Source organism: Catharus ustulatus, chromosome 25 (genome assembly GCF_009819885.2).
Source record: "Catharus ustulatus isolate bCatUst1 chromosome 25, bCatUst1.pri.v2, whole genome shotgun sequence".
Taxonomy (NCBI): domain Eukaryota; kingdom Metazoa; phylum Chordata; class Aves; order Passeriformes; family Turdidae; genus Catharus; species Catharus ustulatus.
The window spans coordinates 7,042,584-7,066,205 of record NC_046245.1 but is presented as its reverse complement, the minus strand read 5'-3'; the positions used below and the strand labels follow the sequence as shown (position 1 = coordinate 7,066,205).

General features: G+C 59.8%; 4 protein-coding genes across 14 annotated transcripts in view; 1 reads left to right on the top strand and 3 right to left on the bottom strand.

Moving 5' to 3' along the window:
• Positions 1-164: 164 nt before the first annotated feature.
• On the bottom strand, positions 165-14,621 carry LOC117007118 (copine-5-like). 5 transcript variants are annotated; one of them, XM_033080022.2, is made up of 21 exons: positions 14,294-14,621; positions 12,933-12,973; positions 12,278-12,324; positions 11,015-11,118; positions 10,596-10,635; positions 10,436-10,512; positions 9,349-9,408; positions 9,205-9,268; positions 8,866-8,969; positions 8,567-8,671; positions 7,568-7,609; positions 7,283-7,358; positions 6,577-6,630; positions 6,436-6,497; positions 5,704-5,750; positions 4,778-4,959; positions 4,083-4,210; positions 3,914-3,934; positions 3,187-3,244; positions 2,902-2,975; positions 165-730 (listed from the first exon to the last, which is right to left on the bottom strand). In XM_033080022.2, the coding sequence occupies exons 1-21, from the start codon at positions 14,374-14,376 to the stop codon at positions 580-582; spliced, it is 1,620 nt and encodes a 539-aa protein (XP_032935913.1). In that variant the 5' UTR covers positions 14,377-14,621; the 3' UTR covers positions 165-579. The 5 variants fall into 5 exon arrangements, with proteins under 5 accessions (XP_032935913.1, XP_032935912.1, XP_032935911.1 ...); XM_033080021.2 differs by having other exon boundaries at positions 167-730; positions 3,914-4,016; XM_033080020.1 differs by lacking the exon at positions 165-730 and adding an exon at positions 737-1,470 and having other exon boundaries at positions 3,914-4,016; positions 14,294-14,548.
• A 1,364-nt stretch (positions 14,622-15,985) lies between these two features.
• Positions 15,986-18,856, bottom strand: PPIL1 (peptidylprolyl isomerase like 1). Of its 2 annotated transcripts, none has more exons than XM_033080442.1 (4): positions 18,725-18,856; positions 17,376-17,530; positions 17,228-17,296; positions 15,986-16,284 (listed from the first exon to the last, which is right to left on the bottom strand). In XM_033080442.1, the coding sequence occupies exons 1-4, from the start codon at positions 18,778-18,780 to the stop codon at positions 16,064-16,066; spliced, it is 501 nt and encodes a 166-aa protein (XP_032936333.1). In that variant the 5' UTR covers positions 18,781-18,856; the 3' UTR covers positions 15,986-16,063. The 2 variants fall into 2 exon arrangements, with proteins under 2 accessions (XP_032936333.1, XP_032936334.1); XM_033080443.2 differs by lacking the exon at positions 18,725-18,856 and adding an exon at positions 17,633-18,562.
• A 139-nt stretch (positions 18,857-18,995) lies between these two features.
• PSRC1 (proline and serine rich coiled-coil 1) lies at positions 18,996-22,752 on the top strand. Of its 5 annotated transcripts, none has more exons than XM_042779977.1 (8): positions 19,000-19,170; positions 20,229-20,266; positions 20,356-20,413; positions 20,840-20,942; positions 21,053-21,191; positions 21,389-21,545; positions 21,624-21,797; positions 21,884-22,752. In XM_042779977.1, exons 1-8 carry the CDS (start codon positions 19,158-19,160, stop codon positions 21,997-21,999), a joined length of 798 nt encoding a protein of 265 aa, XP_042635911.1. In that variant the 5' UTR covers positions 19,000-19,157; the 3' UTR covers positions 22,000-22,752. The 5 variants fall into 5 exon arrangements, with proteins under 5 accessions (XP_032936322.1, XP_042635911.1, XP_042635910.1 ...); XM_033080430.2 differs by having other exon boundaries at positions 19,001-19,068; XM_033080431.2 differs by lacking the exon at positions 20,229-20,266 and having other exon boundaries at positions 18,996-19,068.
• CELSR2 (cadherin EGF LAG seven-pass G-type receptor 2) overlaps positions 22,259-23,622 on the bottom strand; it is a 29,889-nt gene continuing 28,525 nt past the window's right edge. Inside the window, exon 35 of one of the 2 annotated variants that reach the window (XM_033080427.1) lies at positions 22,259-23,068. In XM_033080427.1, the coding sequence (XP_032936318.1) occupies positions 23,041-23,068 (28 nt within the window). In that variant the 3' untranslated portion in view covers positions 22,259-23,040. The remainder of the gene's footprint in view (positions 23,069-23,622) is intronic. The other variant, XM_033080428.1, reaches the window with a different exon arrangement.

The following is a 23,622-nucleotide window of genomic DNA, read 5'->3' as shown; positions in this document are numbered from 1 at the left end:
AGAACAGTCGTCCTGACAGCCTGTCCTAAATCTGCTTTTCCTGCAAATATACTCAAGGAATCCTCTTTTTTTTGCAGTCTCAGGTCCTCTTTACGTGACCCCCCAGCTGGGAGGCTTTATGACCCCCTCAATTGGGGTGTGGGTTCTCAGTGAGCCCCGCGACTTCCCAGGGCCCCCTTCAAGTAGTTTTGGGGTGCGGGACGCAGAGTCCTGTAAATAACCCAACTCTCCCCTGCCCCGGGTGGTTTCTGTGTATTTGCAATTTTTAGGGTCACACAGTGGGGGTGATGTCACATCGTTGGAGGGGTCACACACAGTCAGGAGGTGTCACAAAGTGAGGGGTTGTCACAGCTGGTGGAGGCGTCAGAGCTACGGGGAATCCCAAAGCCTGGAAGTGGTTACAGCTTGTAGGGGCATCACACACAGTCAGGGCATATCATACATTCGAGGGGGTTCATGCAGTGTGTGGGGGGTCACACAGCTGAGGAGGGGTCTGAGCTGGGGTGTCACAGCTGAGGGGGAGCACAGGCTGAGGCGTTGACAGCAGGCGGGGGGATCCCAGATGGGGAGGGGGCAGAGCTAGGGGGGGGAGTCACGCAGCCGGGCAGGGGAGTTGTCACAGTCTTGGGAGCTGTCATACAGTTGGGGAGGGCCACACACGGGGGAGTTCCACATACAGCCGGGGAGGGCTCCTTTTAGGGGAGATGCTGGGGCGTCCCACGGGAGGGGGCTGCAATTAAAGCCACAGTAATTTATTGCGATTTAAGGTAATTCAATACAAACCCATATGGACACAAGCGACACGGCATGAGGGAACACCAAAAACACTGAGGGCCCCAATGGAATCAGCCCAGGAACTGGGTGGGAGGGACCACGGATTTGGGGAGGCTGGTGAAGTGAGGAGGGGTCATGCATCACCCTAGGGGGGCACTCCACATTCGGGGGAGGCTCCTGCACACCCCAGCTTTCTGGTCAGGAGGATGAAGACCCCTTGCCCCTTTTTTGGGAGGGGGCAGGACAGTCTTGGATGGGTATAGGGGGGAGTCCAATGGCCAAAGATGCTCAGACAACACCATCCAAATCCCCCCCAGGAAACCCAAAAAGCTGTTTTATGGGTGTGGTGGTGGGAACCTCGATTGGGGAAGGGACCCCAGAACTGGGGAGGACCTCGAGATTGTGAAAGGGAGGAGAGGAACCCCCAGTCACAGGTCCCTGGCAGAGTATGGCTGGCCTTTGGTCCCTGGATAGAGGGTCCCGGGGTAAGATGAGGGGATGTGGTGTGTCGGGGGCGGGCAGTCAGGGTGGGGGGGTTTCAGGGAACATGGGAGGGATGGGGGGAGGTTTAATTCCCCGTGCTTTCATGTAAGAGAGGAGCTGATCGGGAATCTCGGCTAGGACTTCCCGTGCCAGTCCTGCCATGCTCAGCCCTGCGCCGGGACCCCCTGACATGTAGTCACGAAATGGAACGAACTGGGGAGGCACAGGTGGGCAGAGCAGTTGGGGGGGTCCAGGGCCGGGAAGCCCCCAGAACTGTGTGTCCCACACACAGCAGTTCCAGTGTCCCCTCCCCACTCCTGATATCCCAGCGTCTCTCACATCCAGGTACATACTACGACCCAGTGCCCCATCATATCCTGGTACTCCCCCCCCCCCCAATATCCTAATGTATTCCCTAACACATTCTAGTGTTCTCCATTTCCCAGTACTTCATGTCCCAGGGCACCCCCACATCCATATGCATCCCAAGCCCCAATGCCCCTACATATCCCCACTGCCTCCCATTTCCCACAACCCCCACATCCCAGTGCCCTCTCCTACATCCCCATATCCCACTACCCCCACATTCAGGTCCATCCTGGTGACCCAGTGCCCCCTTCATTTGCCAGCACACCCTCATGTCCCAGTGCCCCCCTCATTCCCCAGCACACCCCCTTTCCTCAATACCTTCCCCCTTCATGTCCCAGTGCCCTCCACATCCAGGTATATCCCATATCCCAGTTCCACCCTCCAATGTCTCGTTGTTCCCCCATGTCTCAGTGCCTCCTAATGTCCCAGGCTCCTCCCCACATCCAGGAACATCCTAAGTCTCATTGCATCCTTTTTCACAGCACAGACCCCCCAAAGGTTTTAGTACACCCCCTCTTCATGTCTCAGTGCAACTCCATATCCCAGTACATTCCCCTCCATGTCCCAGTGCCCCCCACATCCCAGTGCTCCCCCATTTCCCAGTACCAACCTCCTTCATGCCAGATATCTGCCCCCCATATCCTAAGAAACCCTCATGTCCCACTGCACCCTGGTTCCAAGATACATCCCAAATCTCAGTGCACCCACTTTTCCCAGTGAAGGCCCCCACCATGTACCAGAGCACACAATGTCCCAGTGTCTCCTCCCATTGAGGTACATTCCAAACCCCAGTGCATCCCTCCCATGTCTCAGTACACTGCTGCTATGTCCCAGTACATCCCTGACATCCCAATTCCCCCCATTTCCCAGTAAACCTCCTTTAACATCCTATTGTCTCCTTCATGTCTCAGTGCCCCCCACATCCTAATACACTCCCATGTCCCACTGCACCCTCATCCCAAGGTACGTCCCAAGTCCCAGGGCACCCTCTTTTCCCAGTGCAGCCTCCACACCACATCCCAGTGTCCCCCCAAATCCCAGTGTGTCCCCTGATCCAGGTGCATCCCAAACCCATTGCATCCCCTTGTCACAGCACCCCCCTAAATGCCAGAGCTGCCCCATGTCCTAGTCCACCTTATCATCCCTCCATACCAGTCCCACCCAGTGCACCCCAGGAGTGACAGGGCTGATGTGAGGTCTCCAGGGCACCCCCTCACCACCCTGCTGGGTGGTCTGAGAGGGGGTCCCCAAATCCCTCATTGGTGAGGTCGGTACCTGGACGATATCACGCTCGGCCACTTTCCCACGGGAAGAGATGCGGATGTCATCCCCATCCAGCTCCACCATGGCTGGGAGCGATGTGGGGGAAGTTCAGCAGCACCCCCTACTCCTCACCCCGTTATGTCCCTCTCAATCCCACACCCAGAACCCCCAAGTCCCCTCGCTGGGGTATGCTGAGCCCATTCATATACTGGCACATTCAACTCTCAGTTCCAGTGGCCAAGGGACACCCCAGATCCCCCCAGCCTTCCCCTAGTTCCCCCAGCCCCCAAATCTTACCATCGAACTCGGCCTGGCCAACCCCCACAATGATGATGGACATGGGCAATTTGGCAGCCTGAGGGAAGCAGGGGGTGAAGGGAGTGCCATGAAATTTAATGATGTTGCCACCAAATGGGCTGCCCCCGCTTCCCTGCAGCACTCAGGGGTGCCAACCTGTCCCCCTCAATCACCCAAGGGTCTCAGACCTCCCCACCAGCACTGGGGCATTCCAGGAACTTCCCAGTCCCCTTGCAGCATGCAGGGGTTCCAGACACCCCTACACCTCAAACCTTGGGGGTCTCAGCCCCTTCTCAACCCCAGGGGTCCAAGCCCTTTCCCACCTCTCAAAGGTCCCAGTCCCTCCCCACTGCCTCCAGCACCCAGGGGTCCACACACCCCCCAGCACCCAGGGCTCACAGCCCCTTCCCCACCTCCCTGGCATGAAAGGGTACCAGCCCACATCCTCCCTCTCAGCTTCAGAGTCCCAGCTCCTCCTCACCCACCCCATCACTCAAAGGGTCCCAGCCACCCCCAACCCCTCAGAACCCAGGAATCCAAGCTCCTTTCCATCCCTTAAGTGTTCCAGCCCCTCCTCAGCACCCAGGGGTCCCCAACCTTTCCCATCCCCTCAAGCGTCCCAATCCCTCCCCACTGCCACTGGCCCCATCACCCAAGGATCCCAGGTTCCTTGTCCCAACACCCAGGGGTGCCACCACCTGCCCCCGTGCCACCACAAGGGTCTTACATTGACAATGGCCTCCTTGGTCTGGGCCATGTCGGAGATGACACCATCAGTGATGATGAGGAGGACAAAGTACTGGGACCCATCCAGCACCGTGGCTGCTGAGCTGGGGGGACTCTGCGTGACGCCGGGGGGTGCAGGACCCCATCCCGGGGCACGGGACTCCTCTTACCGGGCAACGTGGTTGACGACAGGGGCAAAGTTGGTAGGGCCGTAGAGCTGGACACGGCGCAGGCTGCGCTGATACGCCTCCAGCACCCCAGCAATGCCATGGCACGCTGGGTTTGATGCATCTCCATTCTGCCGCAAGGTCACCAGGACCATGGTGACACCACGGCCCCCACCCATGGACAGGGTGACAACACAGACCCCATCCACAGGCAAGGATGGCACTGCCATGGCCCCCAAATGCTAGCAAGGATGATCCCACCATGTTCACAATGTGGTGACAAGGGAGACACCAACACATTCCCAACTCATTGTCAAGGATGACACTACTCTGGCCCTAACCCAGTGAAAAAATGACGATGCTACTGTATTCCCAGCCCAAGACAAGGATGACACCACCACATCCTCAATCCAGATCCAACCCAAACACATCATGTACCCAACTCGGTGATCAAGGATGAGACCACTATGACTCCAAACTGGTGACAGCACCAAGCCCCTTCCTGATCTGGTGACAAGGATGACACTGCCATGTCCCCAGACCAGTGAGGAGGATGACACCACCATAGCCCCAACCCAAGGATAAGGATGATACCTCCATGTCCCAAACAATGTGACAAGATGATCCCATCATGTCCCCAGCCAGGTGACAAGGACGCCACCCTTCATTCGCAGCCCTGTCCCGCCTTGGCCCCTCACCAGTGGGAACTCGTGGGACACATGCCCATCTGGGGGGACCTTGGCACCAAAGCCAAGGGCTGGGAACATCTTGTCACTGTCGTAGTCCTGGATGATGTCCCCCACGGCTCGCAGTGCCAGGCTGTAGGCATTCAGCTGGAAGGGGCTCAGGTAGTGCAGGGACGTGGGCTGCGAGGGGTTCCCTGCACGGGCACGGGGCTCAGCACTCCCACAGCTCCCCCAGCGCCGTCATAATCCCCTCAGCACCCCCAAAACACCCCCAGCATCCGCACTACCATAGCACCACTATGGCCCCAACCCAGTGGCAAGGATGATGTCATCCCCATGGTGACAAGGACAAGGATCATCCCACCATGTCTCCAAATGCCACCACGTGCCCAATCCAGTGACAAGGGTGACACCACCATATTCCCAACCTGATGACAAGGGTGACACCACCACGTCCCCAGTCTGGTGACAGCTGGTCACAAGGATGACACCACCATGGAACCAACACAGTGACAAGGATGACACTACCACATCCCAAACACACTGGCAAAGATGACACTGCCATGACCCCAACCTAGTGACAAGAATGGCACCACTTTGTTCCAAATTCAATGACAACGATAATGGCACCAAATCCCCAACCCAGTGACAGCTGGTGATAAGTGTGACACCACTGTAGTACCAGTACAGTGACAAAAATAACACCGCCATGGCCCCAAACCCATGACACGGACAATGCCAACATGACCCCAACCCAGTGACAAGAGAGTTGTCACCAAGTCCCCAACCCAGAGACAAGGGAAACATGACCATGTCCCGAACACAACTACAAGAACAGCATGTCCCCAAACTGGTGACAAGGATGACACCATCATGACACCAAACTGGTTACAACTGCCCCAAATAAATCCCACTGGGAGGACACAGCTCCCACTCACCATTGGATGCTGTGAAGTCAATGGCCACTGTGAAGTTGAGTTGGGTCCTGGGGGGGAAGTGGGCTTGGGGTGACACAGAGGTTGACCTGTGGGTTTGGGGTGGGGACACCCCTAGGGGGACAGGCTGGACTGGATGCACCCATCACCCAATTCAGAGCACCCCCAAGTGTCCCTGCACTGAGGTGTCACCATGCTGCACCTAAGGGAGTGGCTGGGGGTGCTTGGGACGCCCAAATGAACAGTGTGGGGTGCTGGGGAGCCCCTGTCCACGTCACAGCATTGGGGTGGGGATGCTAAGGACCTCCAATGGAGAAGATGGGGCTGGGGGGGACCCTCTTCCCCCAAAGGAGCAGCTGTGGCTGTTGGGCATCCCAAAGGGAGCTGTTTGGAATGCTGGAGACTTCCAAAGGGAACAATTGTGGGTTCTGGGGGCTACCAATGAAGCAGTTGTGGGTGATGGGGACAGCCTGCCCCCAAGGAGGCATCTGGGTGAGGGTGCTAAGACCCGCAATAGAGGAGCTAGGTGTGCTGAGGACCTCCAATGGAGCAACTGGAGGTGTTGGGGATCCCACAGGGAAGAGTTAGGGATAGCAGGAACCACTCCCCCCCGCCCCTCTTCATCCCTGAGGGAGCAACAGTGGTACTGGGGACCTCCAAGGGAGGAGACAGGGGTCCTGGGGACTGCCCTGTCAGTGAAGTAGAGGCTGGGGGTGTTGGGGATTCCCTACTCACCCGCCCCTGATGTAGTCTAGGAAGGTGTGCTCAGCCTCCACAGTGAAGGACAGCAGTGTCACCTGTGGGGACATAGGGCTCAGGGGAGGAAGTGCCCACACTCCCTGTGCCCCTCGCACCTCTGCACATCCCCATCCTCACTGTCCCCGAGTTCAGGTACTTCTTCTTCTTCATCTTCTTCCGAGGGTTCACCACCTGCAGGGATGGGAGGGGAGGGAAAGGGGCTGCTTCTCACAGAGACAGGAAGCCCCAGTGAGCAGTGTAGGGGACTGTCACATCCTGGGGAACACAGGGGCACGGAATATGCTGGAGTGCAGCAGTGGGAGCACTGTGCTGAGGTGCAGAGAGGGACCTTGAGGAGCACATGCTAGGCTGTGACACTCAGGGATGCATGTAGGGACCTTGGGATTGTAGTGCAGCTGGAGATCCATGGTGGTGGCTGGGGACCCTCAAGGGAGCAGTTGTGGGTGCTGCACCCCAGGGTGCCGTATGGGAACCGTAATAATAGCCCAGGGGTGCAATGTGGGGACCCCAACACCCCAGGCTGTAGCACAGGGAATCCTGGGGACTGTAAACCTCTATGGTTGCAGCATGAGCACTCCAGGCACCATGACACTTCAGAGTGCAGGAGGGGGAGGGGACCCTGGGGCATATGACACACCAGGGTGCAGAGCTGGGAGGGACCCTGGAGACCGTAACATCACAGCGCAGTGTTAAGACCCCAACACAAACAGGTGCAGCACAGGGATTCTGGGGATCATAACCCCTGGGGGTGCAGCAGTGGGACCGTGACTCCCACGGGGGTGTGCAGGACCCCCCTCCTGCCCATGTACCCAACCCCCCTCACCTCATACACGTTTAAGTGGCTCTGGCCTTGCGCCAGCTCCCGGTAGCTGGTGGTGAACTCCCCGATGAAGTCATGGCTGCAAGGCCGGTGGTTCTCCATCAGTTGGGTTAGGGAGGTTCCCATTACCCAGGGGGATCCCCATCACTCGAGGGTGTGGGGATGTGGGGTTTACCATTGCCCAGGAAGTTTCCCATCAGCCAGGGAATCCCAAACAGCCAGGGGGAATTCCTATCACCCAAGGGGTGCAGGTGTGGGAGGCCCCCAGGACCACCACATGCAGCTCACCTGCCATCACGGTCCCAGTCATAAACCTCCACTTTGATGGCTCTGCAAGGTAGGAGGGGGTCACCGACATCTCCAAATCCCCTCCACTCCCCTCCCCTGGCAACCCATGAAACAAAACCCCCCACTCCCTGCGGGATTTGTTTTGACGCCTCTGTGGGCTTTTTCCTGCTTCCTTCTCCTCCTCATCGGGATATTTTTATCCATCGTTGCCACAGCAACGTCGAACACGGGGCCAAAGTGGCTGTTTGCCAGGACAGCAGCTGGTGACACTGGTTTGGAACGGAGGGGGGGCAGTATGGCTCAGTGACAGCTGTGATGCCCATTGCCCAGACAGGTAAACTGAGGCAGAAGTGGGTAACACTGCAGGGCGGGGGAGCATGCTACTGGTACCACAGACATGGGGCAAGAGGGTCTGGGGGTATCGGGTGGCCAAAGAGATAGGGGAAGGAGGTCGGGGGGCTACAGAGAGGGTGGGAGGCCTACAGGGGCCTGGAGTTACCACAGAGATGGGGAAGTAGATGCAGGGATCTTTGGGACCACAGGGTTGCAGGAAGGGGGTCCTGGAGGTGCTGGGGTATCACAGCACAGGGAAAGGGATTCTGGGGGACCACAGAGAGAGGGGAAGGGGTCTTGGGGCACCATGGACATGGAGTGAGGGGGGCTCTGGGAGTCCAGAGGTACCAGAGATGAGGACATGGGGTGCAGGGGCTCCTGGAGGACTTGGGAGATGGGGGAAAGAAGGAAAAGGGGTCCTGGGGGCCCATAAAGGCAGGGGACAGGACTGCATGCGGAACTGGGGCACCATGGGTGGGGGGGAAGGGGGCTTGGGGGATCTCAGAGGACCACAGAGATGGGAGTGCAGGGTGTCCCTAGGTATGACAGAGATGGGGGAAGGGGTTCAGGGGGTCCTAGTGGACCTTAAAGATGGGAAGAAAGGAGGGAAAGAGGTCTTTGGGGCCAAAGAGGGGGTGCAGGAGGTCCCAGTCCTCTGGCACTCACCGGTCATGGTCCCCGTTGCAGAGGGCACGCACAGGAATGGCAAAGGCTGCCCAGACGGGGTTCAGTGTGTTCCGCACCACTTCTGTCTTGTGGCAGATGGTGAAACTGGGGGGAGAACAAGGGGGTCACTCTACCATCCCAACACCCTCCCCCCGTCTGTAACTCTCACAATGCAGTGAGGATTTTTGGACACTCCCGCCAATGCCAGCCCATGGGAACATAGGGGTATCCTGTTTTAGGGCTGAGCCCTCTCGCGAGGTGTGGGAAGGTCACTGCAGTTTTGAGAGGGAGTCGCTCACGTCCCATCTTCGTTACTGCGGTAGAACACCATGAAGGGGTCAGATTTTCCGAAGAAATCCTTCTTATCCAGTTTGTTGGCGCAGAACTGGAGTGTGGCCACGTCCTGGGGAGTGGAATCGGGGAGGGGGGAGGGTCATCACTCTGCGCCCCCGTCAAGGGCGGGATCCTGCGGGGCGGCTGCTCCACGAGGGACGGAGGGATCCAGGACAGGCGGGACACAGCGCGGGGATAGACAGCCCTTACCCTCATCTTTGGAATGCGGGTTAGTGTGCCCCAGCCACCCCCGATACTGCGGGGTTCCCAAGCTATGCCCCCTCCTCTGCCCCACCGCGGCTCACCCGGCAGTTTCCCAGCTCTTCAGCGAGGAGTATGATGGTGCCGCACTTCTTCCCCAGAATGCCACTGCCGGGATGGGATGTGAGCACGGCAGGGGCACACATGGTGTCCCATGGTGCCGGCGCACTGAGCACCCCAAAACTTACCCATTGGAGGCGGCTGGGGCAGGTCTCCTGCCCCGAGGGTGCGTGGTGGCTGTCCCCATCCTGCAGGGACACACACTGAAGGGTGATGGAAGGGATCCCTGCCCAAGAAAAAGCCTCCCCTCCCAAAAAAATGAAGTTACCAAAAAAAAAAAAAAAAAAAATCCTCCGGCCCCCTCAGATTCCAGCACCCTAAAAACAAGCAGTTTCTCCCCTCAAAAAGCCAATTCCCACAAAACAAACTGCCCAGAAAAAGCCAACCCCAAAATCGTCAGACCCCTCCAATAGCCAGACCCCCCAAAAAGCAAGATCCCCAAGAAAAAGCCAGATCAATCAAACCCCACCAAAATGCCAAACCCCAAATACTGTCTTTCCTGCCAAAAGCCACTCCCCATCCCCCCCAAAAAACAACAAACAAACAAACAAAGAAAAAATCCCCAAAAAGAACAAAATAAAAAGCCCTCCAAAATGCCACTGTTGGCTCTGTGGTCTGGGTCTATCCTGGGCACACCGAAAGGGACCCGGGGATATATGGGGAGGCTTGTGTCAGGCACTTGTCTGGGGAAAGCACTTTGGCACCACTGGGGCCAGAGGGGTTCATGTCAGGGGCTTCTCCAGGCGGAACATGGGGACACTGGGTTTCCCAGTTTTCTTCAAAATACTGGTTTTATCCAAAGGGGACATGGTGACCTCAGGGACACTGGGGCACAGGCAGGACTCATGTTAGGAGCTTCTCCATGGGAGAGGACATGGGGACATTAGGATCACTGAGGGAAGTGGCTCATACTGGGGGCTTCCTTGGGGCAGAGACATGGAGACCCCAGGACACTGGGGGTGAGGGAGGCTACCATCAGGCCTTTCTCCAGTGGGGGGCATTGGGACCCCAGGGACTTTGGGGACACTGGACCCCACTGGAGGCTCACACGAGAGGTTTCTTCAGGGGCAGGGAAATGGGGACACTGGGATTGGGGGGGTTCATGTTAGGGGCTTTTCTGGGAGGAACATGAGCACACTGGGGCACAACAGGGACTCACATCAGGAGTTTCACTGGGGTGGGACATGGGGACACTGGGGCAAAGGGGGGACTCACATCAGGGGCTTCTCCAAGCGGCTGCCAGCTGAGCCCACGATCTCCCCCAGGGTGCAGAATGCCTGGCCCAGGAAATCCTGCAGGATTGGGAACATCAGGTGTCACCAGGGGGATGCCCATTCCAGGGAGGCCAGGGGAGCAGGGCTGATCCTGCACTTACATGCTTGGAGAGGTCAGGGGTCTTGGAGTCCACATCATACCTGGGGTGGAGGGAACATGTGGGCATGGAACAGGGAGGGGAAGCCTTGAGTGGGACAGGAATGGAGACTGGGATGGGATGGGACAAAGAATAGGATGAGACAAGGATTGGTACAGGGACAGGATAAGGACACAATGGAATGGACAGGAATGGGATGTGGATGGGGACAGGATGGGAGAGAACGGGGACTGGATAGGATAAGGGATGACAGTGGGATGAGACAAGGATGGGGACAGGGATGTAAACAAGGGTGGTGATGGCCCAGGAATAGAGACAGAACATGGACTGGGACAAGGACACTCTGGGGGGCTGTGTCAGGGTGGCTAGGGGGTTACCCTGGGGTACAGGGTGGTGACACTGGGGCCACAGGGGCTACTCACAGGTCAAAGCGCAGGTTCTTCCGCTCCTCAAAGCAATAATCAAGGACAAACTTGTGCAGGAAGTCAGGATTCAGGCAATTGTCAATGACCTCGGTCCGGCCAAACTGGAGGATGTGGGGACAGCGGGTTTAATAGGGTGATAGGAAAACATGGGGTGGGGACAGTGACATGGGGACGTGGTGATGCGGACACAGGGATGTGGGGACATAGAGATGCAGAGACATGGCGGTATAGGGATGGAGACATAGGGACATGAAGACATAGGAACACAGGACAGGAAAATGGGGGCATGGGAAAGAGGGTGGGACAGGGGCATGGAGGCAGTGGGACATGAGAATGTGGACATGGAGACATACAGATATGGGGACACAGTGACATGGAGACACAGAGACATGAGAATATGTGAACATGGAGCTGGGGACATGAGAATATGAGAATATGGGGACTCAGCAACATGGGGACCAAGCAACATGAGAACATGTGGACATGAGGTTGGGGACATGGGGACACATGTGGGCGGAGGAGGTGGGGCAAGGGTGGGCAGCGGCTGAGCGGGCACGTGTGGGGACACGTGTGGGAAAGGGGAGGGCAGGGGCGGGGAGGGCCCAGGTGCTGCTTTGTGCCGAAGGGCCGCCCCCCTCACCCTCCCACTCATTACCCCGCAATTAACACCCTATTAATTACAAGAGCGGGGCCTGGCTGTGTGCCGACAGCTGATTGGCTGGCTGCCCAGCACCTCGACATGCTCCCCAGATTCCCAGGATGCTGCTTGGCTGACCACTCTGCCCCCGGGACGCTGCTGTATCCCAGAACGCTTGTGTTCCAGGTGCTGCACCCAAAGACCTGATTGCTCACTGGTGACTGGCCACCCGGTTTGCACCCCAATGCACTGATTGGCCATTTGGCCAACACTCCAATATGCTCCTTGGTCAGCCCCCCAACATGCCAATTGGCCAGAATTTGACTTGATCTCCTGCCCAGCAACCCAACACCCTGATTGGCCAGTTGGCCATCACCCCAACATGCTGATAGGCCAGAACCTTACATGCTGGTTGGCTGCCATTGACACGCTGATTGGCCATCTGGTTGGCACACACACACACACACACTGATTGGTCATTGCCCCAACATGCTGATGATTGGTTGGCCAGCTAGCACCCCAACATCCTAATTGGCTGTCTGAGTGCACCCTGACATGCCAATTGCCCAACTGAGCATGGCCTAACGTGCTGACTGGCTGCTCCCCACCAATCGGTCACTTACCTCCCGCCATTGGTGGCTGCCAGGCCGCTGTGTGTACAGCACACAGACTGCAGGGGAGGGGTCAGGGGGGGCGGACACCCCCAGAGACCCCTCAAAACACCCCAAAGACCCCCAAAACTCTTAGAGACACCAACATTCCCAGAAACCCCCCAAAACACCTCAGAGACACCCTCGATTCCTCCAAGACCCCTTAAGATCCCCCACACACCCCCAAAATACCTCAGAGGCTCCCCAACCCCCCCAGAGTCTCCCAAAACCCCCAAAGACCACCCAAAACCCCCAGGGACCCCAACACTCACCAGAGCTCCCAACACCCCCAGAACCCTCCAAAATGTCCTTGAGACCCCAAAACCACACAGAACCACAAAACACCCCAGAGACCTCCCAAAACACCTCAGGGGCCCCAAAAACCTTGGAGACCATAACACTCCCCAGAGACACTGATGCTCCCAGAGACCCCAAAACCCTCAGATACCTCCAAAATACCTCAGAGACCCCCCAACCCCCTAGAGACCACCAAATCCCCCGAGACTAAACATCCCCTGAGCCCACACCTTCCAGAAACCCCAAGCTCCTGAGAGACTCCTCAGAGCACCTAGGAGCCAAAACATCCCCAGAGACATAAACCACACCCCATCCCCCCGGCCCCACTCACGTGGGTCTGACTTGGAGAAGGTGTCCCTGTCCAGGAGCTGCCTAGGGGGGGCAGAGGGGAGAAAATGTGAGTGTGCATGTGTGCGTGTGAATGTGAGAGCACCTGGCTGTGCCTGTGACTGTGTGTACTTTTTATGCAGTCAGATGTGCCCCAGAACACACATTGAGGTGCACAGCCACATGTTGGGTTGTGCCCACTTGTGTGACAGGGTGCGTGGCAGGGTGTGCACAGCCAGATGTGCCCCAGGACATGGATTAGGGTGCAAAAACATGTCTGACACATGTTGGGGGGCCATGCACTGAGGGGCTCAACCATGTGTCAGGGTACACAGCAGGGTGTTGGTGAGCATGGCTGGGTGCTGGGCTGCGCTGTCAGATGTGCCCCACAACACATACTGGGGTGCACAGACAGATCTGCACAGGGTCACAGCATGACACGCTAGAGTGCCGTGTGTCAGGGGCACAACTATGTGTCGGGACACCAAAGATGCACCACATGTTGCAGAAGGAGGGTACAGGGGCTGCAGGGTGGGCAGGGGTTACAGGGGATGCAGATTGTGGAGTGCAGCCCGGGGATTCAGAAATTTCAGGGTGGGCAAGGGCAGGTGATACAGGTCCAACCTGACCCCTTTGCATCCCCTGTATCCCCAAATGCCCCCCCTGTGCCCCCCACTCGCCTCAGTGCCCCGCACCCTTCAGCATCCTTGGCTGACCTAGTGCCCCTCCGTCCCCAGACGCAACACTCCCCGTGCCGCCCATGCTCCTCAATGCCCCCCAGCACATTCCAATGTCTCCTAGTGAATCCCAGTGCCTTCCAATGCATTTCAATGCCTCCGAAGCCAGCTGCCTTGCTCCCCAGTACCTACCCGTGCCACCCAGTGCTCTACAATGCCGACTGCTCCCCGTTCCCTAGTGTCTCCCGGTGCCTTCTAGGTCAACTCAGCGCATTCCAGTACATTCATACCACCAACTGCTCCCACTCTCCGGTGGATTCCAGTGCCCCCCAGTGCATCCCAGAGGATCTCAGCGCATCACAGTCCACCTCAGCACCCTTCGACACCAGCTACTGCGGCACTCCAGTGCCTCCCAATGCCTCCCTATTCATCTCACTGTGTTACAGTGCAAGACAGTGCCCTACAACGCCAGCTGCTCCCAACTCTCCAATGCCTCCCAGCGCATCCAAGGGATCTCAGTGCCTCCCACTGCACTTCAGCACCTTCCAGCGCCGCTGCCCAGTGCTTCCCAGTACCTCTTTGTGCATCCCAGCCTCCTCCAACGGCAGCTACCCCTACACTAAAGTGCAACCCAGTGCCTCCCCACGTCCCCGCCGCCTGGTGCTGGCTCCCTCCGCGGCCCCGCTACCTGCAGGACACCGTGAGCTCCACGCGAGTGGCCGGGACGGGACCGGGCCCGGTGCCCGGCTCCGGGGCGCCCAAGCCTGCCATGCCCCGGGCTCCGTCGCTGCCCCAACACCGCCACCGACACCGCGATCGGATCGGCTCTGCCCTGGGACCGCCCTTCGCACCGCCCGAGGCTGCCGGCACTGGCTCTGGTCCCACAACGAGGGACTGCCCCGGGGTCTTCTTCGGGACCGCCCGCCGGGAGACCGGGACCGCCCTTGGCACCGCCCGAGGCTCCCGGCACCGCCCTTGGCCGCACACCGGGATCTTTTTCGGGTCCGCCCACGGGGTGACCGAGACAGGCTCGGGACCGCCCCTGGTACCGCCTCCGGGATCACCCCCGGGGCCGCCTCCCCTTCCCCGTACCGCCACGGACACCCAGTACTGCCCCCAGGATCGCCCCGAAATTTTCGGGATCACTCCTAGTTTTCTGGGATCTACCCTCGCACTGCCTCCGGGCCTGCTTCAAAATCCCAGTACCACCAGGCCCGCGGGACCGCTCCGGCTCCGCCTTGGTATCGCCCCCAGATCTCCGGGATCGCCCCTACATCATCCCGAGAGCCGCCCCCATAGCCCGGTACTGTCCCCGCGGTCGACCCCAGATTCCCGGGATCGCTCCGGGATCAACGTTCAATCCCTAGTACCTCCCCTGACCGCCGGCACCTCCCCCGCATCGCCCACGGGGCCGCTTCCCCATTCCCGGTACCGTCCCAGACCCCTGTTACTGTCCCCGGGATAGCCCTCAGATCCCCAGCGCCAACCCCAGATCCCCAGTATCACCCTCAGACGTCGGTGCCGCCCCCCGCATCGCCCCCAGTGCCGTCTCCCCATCCCCAGTGCCCCCGAACGTGGGTACTACGGATCAGCCCCAGGATCGCCCGGAAACCACCGCTACTGCTCTGGGATCGCCCCCGAGGCTGCCTCCAGACGCTGGTACATCACGGACCATTGGTACTGCCGCCGGGATCACCCCCGGACTGGAGGCCCGGTTCTCCCTCCCTGGTAGCTCCAGCACCCCTCCAATACTCTTAGTGTGCCCTCCTGTGCCATGGTGACACTCTAAATACCACCCACTCCCCAGGATGAGCCCCCAGTCACCCTAGTTCCCCCTTAATCAGAACCTACCCAGTATGCCCATAGCCCCACCAACTGCAGATGCAGTCCTCTGCTATCCTCCCAGTAGCTCCCAGTATCACCCCCGCACCATTCCTGGTAAACCCTACAGCTCCTAGGTCCTGCACTGGGAGCCAGGAGGATGACATCGAGATGGAACCCAGTGTGTGCTGGCATGAGGATCCCACTGCCAGTTTGTGGGTCCCCAGTGCTGTGTGGGGACCTAGATCCCCAGCACCAATCCCTCCCCTTCCACCCAAAGCTCAGTGATCCAATGTGTCCATGGCAGGACGACACTCTGAGGGTTTCCAGGAAACTTTGAGGATACACACACACAACACAGTAGGCATAAATTTGGATCTCTGGCACCCTGCACCCCCAGGAACTGGGGCCACTGGCAGCTCCATGTCCCCAGGGAGAGACACCCACCCTTCCAAGGGCACCCACAAACCCTTTCTGGGGGGAACTCACAACCTCCCAGCCCCTCACCATGCCAAAGACATCTCCCCCACCTCCCCCCTAAAACCATCACTCTGTGGGTGGGGGCAGGGGGGCACCACATCCAACCTCTTTTATTACAAACGAGCAGTACAATTTGGAGGGAGGGCACCCCACACCCCTACCCTGAGGGATATGCCTTGATGACCTTGACATCGTCAAGTGGTCGGTCCTGGGAGTTGGTCTCCACCATGGCTAGGCGCCCCAGCACCCCCATGCCTTGGCACACTCTCCCGAAAATGCTGTGCTTCCCATCCAGCCACTGTGCTGGGCCCAGTGTCAGGAAAAATTGGCTTCCATTGGTGTCTGGCCCTGCATTGGCCATTGCCAGGATCCCGGCACCTGTGAGACATGGGGACATGTCACCTCATAGATGGGCATATAGGGGACATGCCACCCCACAGCCAAGGTTCCAGCATGATGAGGGACATGTCATTCTACAGGGGATGTTGTCGCATGGCCCAGATCTTGGTATCATGGGAAACATGTCACCCCAAGATTGGGATCCTGCAGGGCATCATCCTATGGCTGTTATCCTTGGGACATGTCACTCCATGGTCAGGCTTCTGGGGAATCTGTCACCCGACAGAGGGGTCTTAGTGGACATCAGTAACAACTTGTTCCCATTGATGTCCAGCCCCACAATGGCCACCACCAGGATCCCAGTGCCTGCAGGACATAGGCCAGGTGTCCTGGCATCCTAAGGGACATGACACACTATGGCCAGGGTCTTGGGGGACATGGAGCACATGCCACCCCATGGATGGGGTCACAAGGACATGTCATCCTATGGCTGAGATCCTGGTGTCATGGGGAAAATGTTGCCCAATGGAGAGGTCTTAGGGGACATGAGGAAGAATTGGCTCCTGTTGGTGTCCAGCCCCATGTTGGCCATTGCCAGGATCCTGATGTCTGTGGGACACAGGGACACATCACACCAGGAATAGGGAAATAGAGGACAGGGCATTCCATGGCAAAGCTCCTGGGAGTCATATCACTCCATGGATAGGGTTTTGGGGGACACAGAGGACTTGTCACCCTATAAACAGTACCTTGGGGGACAGGGGAGATATGCCACTTCACGGCCAGAGTCCTGGAGGACGTACCCCATGACCAGCCTCCTTAAGACATGTCACTCCATGACTAGAGTTCTAGAAGACATGTCACCCCATGGATGAGGACACAGGGGACATCCCATCCCACAGGTGTGTTCTCAGGTGTCCTGTTCCCCTGTAGGCGGGGGTGGATGCCCCTCCAGTGTTCTCCCAGTGCTGGCCCCGCTCACCAGTGAACTTCAGGTCAGGATGCAGCTCATCCTCAAACTGTTTCCCATAGATGGAGGCGCCACCGCGGCCTGCAGAGGAATTTGGGGGTCAGCAGGAACCCCTGGCACCAGGGAGGGTCCCAGGGAGATTTCAGAGGCTTGCACTCACCGGTACCTGTGGGGTCCCCTCCCTGCACCATGAAGTCCTTGATGATGCGGTGGAACTTGGTGCCATTGTAGTACCCACGGCGGCTCAGTTCAGCAAAGTTCTTGCAGGTGCGGGGAGCGTGTTGCCAGTACAGTTCCAGCACGAGTGGGCCCATCCTGGGAATGGGAACACAGAAAGGGAATGGGAAAGGCACCAGGAATGGTGTACAGTAATAGAAATGGGAAAAGGAAATGGGGCCATCCCGAAGCGATACCCACATCCCCAGCTTCAGACCAAAGCCAGGGGCTGTGTTGCCAGTGCAGTTCCAGCACCAGCAGACTCATTCTGTGAATTGGAACAGCAAGAATGGGAACAGGAACAGTACTGGGAATGGGAACTGGAGACAGGGTCATCACACTGTGCCTCCCACACCCAGTTTCAGAACAAAGCTAGGGGCTTTGTCTTCCAGTACAGCTCCAGCAACGAAAGGCCCATTCTGGGAATGGGAAAAACAGGAACAGGAACGACACTGGGAATGGGGAACAGCACCAGGAATGGAAGCAAAAGATGGGGTCACCTTGCTGTGAACTCCCTATAGGGTCAATTCTTGCAGCTGCAGGGCAGGGTCATCCCACTGTGAGCCCCAACTCCAGTTTTAGATCAAAGTCAGGGGGCTGTGCTGTTAGTACAGCTACAGCACCAGCAGGCCCAGTGGGAATACTGGGAATGGGAACAGTACCAGGAAACACATCAACGTGACCTCCAACCTACATCCCCCAGGATCAGTCGGGGCAGGGACCACAGGCGTGAGAGGGGATGGGGGGCAATGGGGGCTGCAGGTACTGAAGGATAATGAGACCCCAGGAGGATATGAATGGCTCTTGGTACCAGGGGAAGCAACCAGGACTGGGCTGATTCTGTGCGGTATTGGGAGACACCAGGAGACACTGGGGCTAACAAGGCACCACAGGGTTAATGGGATCTGCTGGTACCGAGGGAATGGGGGTTACAAACACCATGGGAGACACCAGTGGGGGAACCAGGGGCTATCTAGTACCGGGGCGGAAACCAGGACTGGTTGATACTGGGGGATAACGGAGCTGTCCTGTTCCGGAGACACTGGGAGCTTCTTAGCACCTGTGGGGCTCAGGGTCTGCCCGATACCGGGGGCTCACGGACACCGTGGACTCATGAACACTGGGGCTATATGGAAGGCGGAATGGGGGGGGGGGGGGGGGGGGGGGGGGAGGGGGGGGGGAGGGGGGAAAGCGGACACCGATTTATCCCCAATGCCGCGGAAGGGATGGGACCAGGGGTGGGCGGGACCTGCCGTGCCGGTACCGGTACCGGGCCGAGGCCCCGCCCCTTACGTGGTCTCCATGGACACGGTGGGCGGCTGCCAGGAGTCGGGCGGCACAGCGGCCATGCTGCGCCGGCAACGGTGGCGGAAAGACCCTCAGGCGCCGCGCTTCCGGGCCACGCCCCCACCGCTGGGGGGCGGGGCGCGGGGAGCAGGAGAGCCAATCAGTGAGGCGGAAGGCGAGGAGAGCTGCGAATCAGAGTGGCGCTATAAAGGCCGCGGGCCAATCGGAACCTGGGGCGGGTGCGCCGCGATTGAGCCGCAAGGGGAGGGGGAATTCGAACAAGACCACGCCCCTTTCGCTAGGCTACGCCTCCTCGGCGCGCGCGACGAGCGGGAGCCAGGGGCGGTGAGGTGGGGGAGGACAAGGGGCAGACCGGGACCCCCGGATAAGAGGAGAAGCCTGCGGGGAGATCGGGGCGGAGCGCGGGATAAACCACCCCATGCGGAGACGGGGTGACGTGGGGTCGGGGTTCGGGACTGGGACCCCCTGATAAGAGCTGAGGACCCCCAGGGCTGGGGCTGTGACTCCCGGTGTAAACTGGGACCTTCTCAGTGTGGGGCTGGGGTCACCAAGGGATTGGGGTTCGCGGCTGGGACTCGTCGGTGGGGCTGGAACCCTCGTAGTCTGGAGCTGGGACCCTCCAATGTGGGACTGGGGTCTCCCGGGCTGGGGGTACGTGCCTAGGGGATTCCCCAGGTATGGGGGAGGAATAGTGCCATTATGGGGCTGAGATCCCTCAGTGTGGGACTGGGAGGCCCAGAGGTGGGAATAGGACCTCCAGGATCAGGGTCTGGGGCTGAGACCCTCCGCGTGGGAGCTGGGAGGCCTAGGAATGTGGATGGGACCTCCTCGGGATCGGGATGCAAGACTGAGACCCCTCAGTGTGGGGCTGGGGTCCCCAAGGGATTGGGGTGAAGGGCCGGGACGCCTGGGTATGGGAATGGGGTCCCCTGTTGTGGGGCTGGGGGTCCCTCGGAATCGGCATGTGGGGCTGGGGGTCCCCTGGGATCGAGGTGCAGAACTAGGGCCCCAGCCTCTGGGCCTGTGACCCCCCGGGGATCAAAATGTCCCGGGGGCCTTCCGGGATCAGAGTGTAGGGTTGAGACCCTCTGCGAGTGGGACAGGGGCTCCCCTGGGTGTGGGGCTGCGACCTCCCAGCGGGGTTGGACTCCCTCAGTGTTGGGCTGGGGTCTCCCGATAGAGGCTGGGAACCACCGTTGTGATACCGGGGTCTCACAGGGACCAGGGTGCAGGGCTGGGACCTCCCATTGTGGCACTGAGGGCACCCCGGGCGGGGTCGTCGGTGTCACCCCCGCCGACTGGCGCCGGCGGAGCCATCCCTGTCCCCATCCCGGTGGCACCGAGCCCGGCGGCGCCTGGCACCGGCCGTGTCAGCCGCGCGCTAGCCGGTGCCACCGGGCCCCCGCGGGGGGTTGGGGACACGGGAGGCGGGTGGGGGCACGGGTGGGGGACCTCGATGCGGTCGGTGGTGACCCCCCAGCTCCCGCAGGTGGCCCCGGTGCCCCGAGGCGATGGCCGAGGACCGAGGTACGGCAGCGCCAGCGCTGCGTGTCCCCACTGTTTCCCCCCTGGGGCGGGGGGGGAGGGGGCGGGGCTTACCCCCAGTGTCCCCCCAGATGTTCGATTCGTCACCGAGGAGAGCTTCGACTTCGGCGTGCTGTCCCCATCTGACAGGTACGGGGGGGCAGGTACTGGGGACAGGGCACCCCGTGGATGGGAACAGGGGGGACAGGGCACCTTCTAGATGGAGACATGGGGAATAGGATGGGACATGGAAGACAGGGAGAGATGGCACCTCAATGTCAAGGTCCTAAGGGACGCGTCACCCCATGGATGGGGTTGTGGTGGATGTGGCAACTCATAGTTGGGGTTCTGGGGGCCACGCAGGACATCGCACCCCGAAGATGGGGTCCTAGGGGACATGTCACCCCATTAACAGAGTCCTGGGCGTCCTGTGGACATGCCCCCCTCATAGAGGCGGTTCTGGGGGACGTGTCACCCAATGAATGGGGTTCTGGATAGCATGGAGGTTCCTGCCACTTCTTGGCAGTGGTGTTGTCGGCTGACATGACCTTCCCCCCTTTCCCGCCCCATCTGCAGCCAGGAGGAAGAGGAGGCTGAGGATAGCCCGGGCGGGGGGTGCCGGCACGGGGGCGGCAACGGGCGCTGGAGTCCGCTGCGCGGGGCCCGTCTGGAAGAGATGGTGCGGGAGGCCACGCGCCTGGCAGCACAGTTGGAGGGGTGTCACCTGCCCCTTCCCGACCCCGGAGACCCCCCGGGACCCGCCGTCACGCCCCCCGGCACCCCCCGCAGCCCCCGCCGCCAGACCTTCGTGGTGAAGGACAGCCCGGTGCGGGCGCTCCTGCCCATCGTGGAGTCGCGGGGACCTGCCCCCATCCCCCATGTCCCCGCCAAGCCACAGGGGTCCTCTGCTGCCACCAGTGTCCCCAGGGTAGGTGAGAGCTGGGAGTGGGGGCCCAGCGTAGCTGTGTCCCACTCAGGCTGAACGCCCAGATCCCCCACAGACCTGTCCTAGACAGGGGCAGTGAGTGCCCCCCTGTCTCCGAGGGGCACTGTAAACCCCCCCCGGCCTCTGGATGGGGAGCACTCACTGAGCGATGTCCCTGTGTCCCCCGCCTCTATTTTCAGGCACCCCCCAGCCGTAATTCCGCAGCAGCAGTGAAGGGACTTTCCGGAAGCAGGGGGCTCCCCCCCAGCCGCGTGGGCCTTCCCCGGCCAGGCCCTCCCCCGGGGCAGGGAGCTGGTGCCCGGGGCAGGTCAGAGCCTCCCCGGGGGGGTACAGCAGGTAGTGATGGCAAGGGGACAGGGACACTATGGCCATGGGAGGTCCTGTGCCATAGCCCAACCCTCCCTCTCTCCCCAGGCCAGCCTAAGGCAAGGGGGGGAACAGTCCCCTGCATCCCCCACACCCGCCAGCCCCATGCCAGGACCACCACCACCCCCCCTGTCCCCTCCAGCTGTTCCCCGGCACCCACTGCCCTGCCCAAGGTGTCCCCTCGGACTCCAGCAGTGGGTGGGAGGACCCCCATCCCCAGAGGTAAGGATGTAGTGGGATTGGAGGGGCGCAGGGGGTGCCCCCTCCCGCATGCCTCAGTTTCCCTATGGCTTCTTTCCGCTTTGCAGGTGCGGGGGCAGCACGGGCAGCCTCCCTAACTGCTGCCTCAGGGTGCAAACCAGGATCCCTCCCTGCCCGCCTGCGGCCCCCCCGCAAGACGGCAGTGAGCAGCACCCCAAGGTGACACCACCAAACCACCCCACATCCATCCAGATCCCCCGTAGGGTACCTAGGCTGGGGGGGAGGGGCAAAGCCAAGGACACCCCAGACATGAGCTGAGGTATCCACTGGGTTTTGGAAGGAGGCAGGCAGCGCCAGGGGCTCCCAGGGAGCACCAAGGCACCCACTGGGTTGTCAAGTTGTGGGGCAGAGCTGGAACCCCCAGGGAGCAGCCGAGGTTGGGGTGGCAGAGCCAGAGGCCTCCCCAGGGATGAACCAAGGCACTCATTGGTTTTGCTTTAATTACAAAAGGTCCCATCAGCAATAGGAAATGCCCCACATCCCCCAGCACCCAGGGGTCCCTCACTCCCCCAGCACCCATCCCTGGGTTCCCCCACCTGAGCCTCACCCCTGGGCGGGGGGTCCCAGACATCCCTGTAACCCCCAACTGATTCCCCCTCCACATGCCCCCTACCTGGGGGAGTTTGCACATGGGATGGGTGGCACCTTTGGTGGGGGGGGCTGTCACAATGGGGGGAAGTTGGTTATAAATTCCGTTTTTTGTATTTTCATGTATTTTTAAAATAAAGCACTGCTGGGCAAAGGGGCTGGGGCTGATCATGGGGCGGGGGCGGGCATCAGGAGCACCCTGTGCCACCCCCGCAAGGTGCCAATCCCTACAAGGATACAAAGTGCACTAGGGGGGTTGTGGCTCTCTGCTCCCTCCTGATGTCCTCCCAGTCCTTGCACCCCCCCCCAATCCTGGTGTGTGTCCCCATCCTGGTGCCCTCCCTGTCCTGGTATCCCTGGCACAGTGGGTGGGCTGCCCGCTCGGTGGGTCCCATTAGATCGAGGTCTCGTCACTCCTGGTGGGGGGGATGGACAGACAGGGGGATGGATACAAAGTGGAGGGTGGGGGGAATAAAAAACAAGACAGACAGATGCGTGATGGGGGGGTGGGTACCAGGGTGCCCTCTGTGGCCCCCAGCACCCAGCGCCCACCCTGGGCAGGGTGGGGGGAGATGGAGGGATGAGGGTTGTGGGGGAGGCCCCCAGCCCCCTTGGGTTAATGGAGAAAATTAAAAAACAGAAATCTGGGGGATAGAGGGAGAGAGAAGAGAAGGGTTAGTGCTGCCATGCCAGCTCTGCCCTGGGCATCTGTGGGTAGTCAGAGGGTACCCAGTGGACACCCCAGCACCCACTGAGCACCTCAACACCCAATGGGTGCCCCAACAGGCACTCCAACACCCAGTGGGCACTGTTAGACCTAAGGGGCACCCAGTGGTCAGTGGTCACTCAAGGACAGTTAACATGCACCCAATGAGTGCTGTTAGGCCTGATGAGCCACCAATGAACACCCCAACACTCAATGGGTGATCCAGTCGTCAGTGAGCACCCAACAGGTGCTGTTAGACCTGATGGACACCCAGTGAGTATTTGATGGGCATTCAATGGGTATTCAATGAGCACCCCAACACTCAGTGGGCAAGCATCTAGTAGGCACCCAACAGCCACTTTTGAACCCCCATGGGCACCCAAGAGAAATCTTGGCATCCAATGGTTGTTTGTTGGTTACCCTGGCATTCTGTGGACACTTGACAAACACCCTTACACATGGTGGCCACCCAATGGACACTCTGGCACCCAA

Excerpts from the sequence above, each read along its gene's own strand:
- LOC117007118 (XM_033080020.1), bottom strand. The coding sequence starts at position 14,376 with ATGGCAGGCTTGGGCGCCCCGGAGCCGGGCACCGGGCCCGGTCCCGTC. Across the intron at positions 4,960-5,703 it reads TGACTTCACAGCATCCAATG|GGAACCCCTCGCAGCCCACG; the intron begins GTGAGTGGGAGC and ends GTGCCCGTGCAG. Across the intron at positions 1,471-2,901 it reads CCGAGCGTGATATCGTCCAG|TTCGTTCCATTTCGTGACTA; the intron begins GTACCGACCTCA and ends GTGCCTCCCCAG.
- PPIL1 (XM_033080442.1), bottom strand. The coding sequence starts at position 18,780 with ATGGCCGCTGTGCCGCCCGACTCCTGGCAGCCGCCCACCGTGTCCATG. Across the intron at positions 17,531-18,724 it reads ACCGTGTCCATGGAGACCAC|GATGGGCCCACTCGTGCTGG; the intron begins GTAAGGGGCGGG and ends TCCCATTCCCAG. Across the intron at positions 17,297-17,375 it reads AGGGGACCCCACAGGTACCG|GCCGCGGTGGCGCCTCCATC; the intron begins GTGAGTGCAAGC and ends ATTCCTCTGCAG.
- PSRC1 (XM_042779976.1), top strand. Across the intron at positions 21,192-21,388 it reads CTGCCACCAGTGTCCCCAGG|GCACCCCCCAGCCGTAATTC; the intron begins GTAGGTGAGAGC and ends CTCTATTTTCAG. Across the intron at positions 21,798-21,883 it reads GAGGACCCCCATCCCCAGAG|GTGCGGGGGCAGCACGGGCA; the intron begins GTAAGGATGTAG and ends TCCGCTTTGCAG.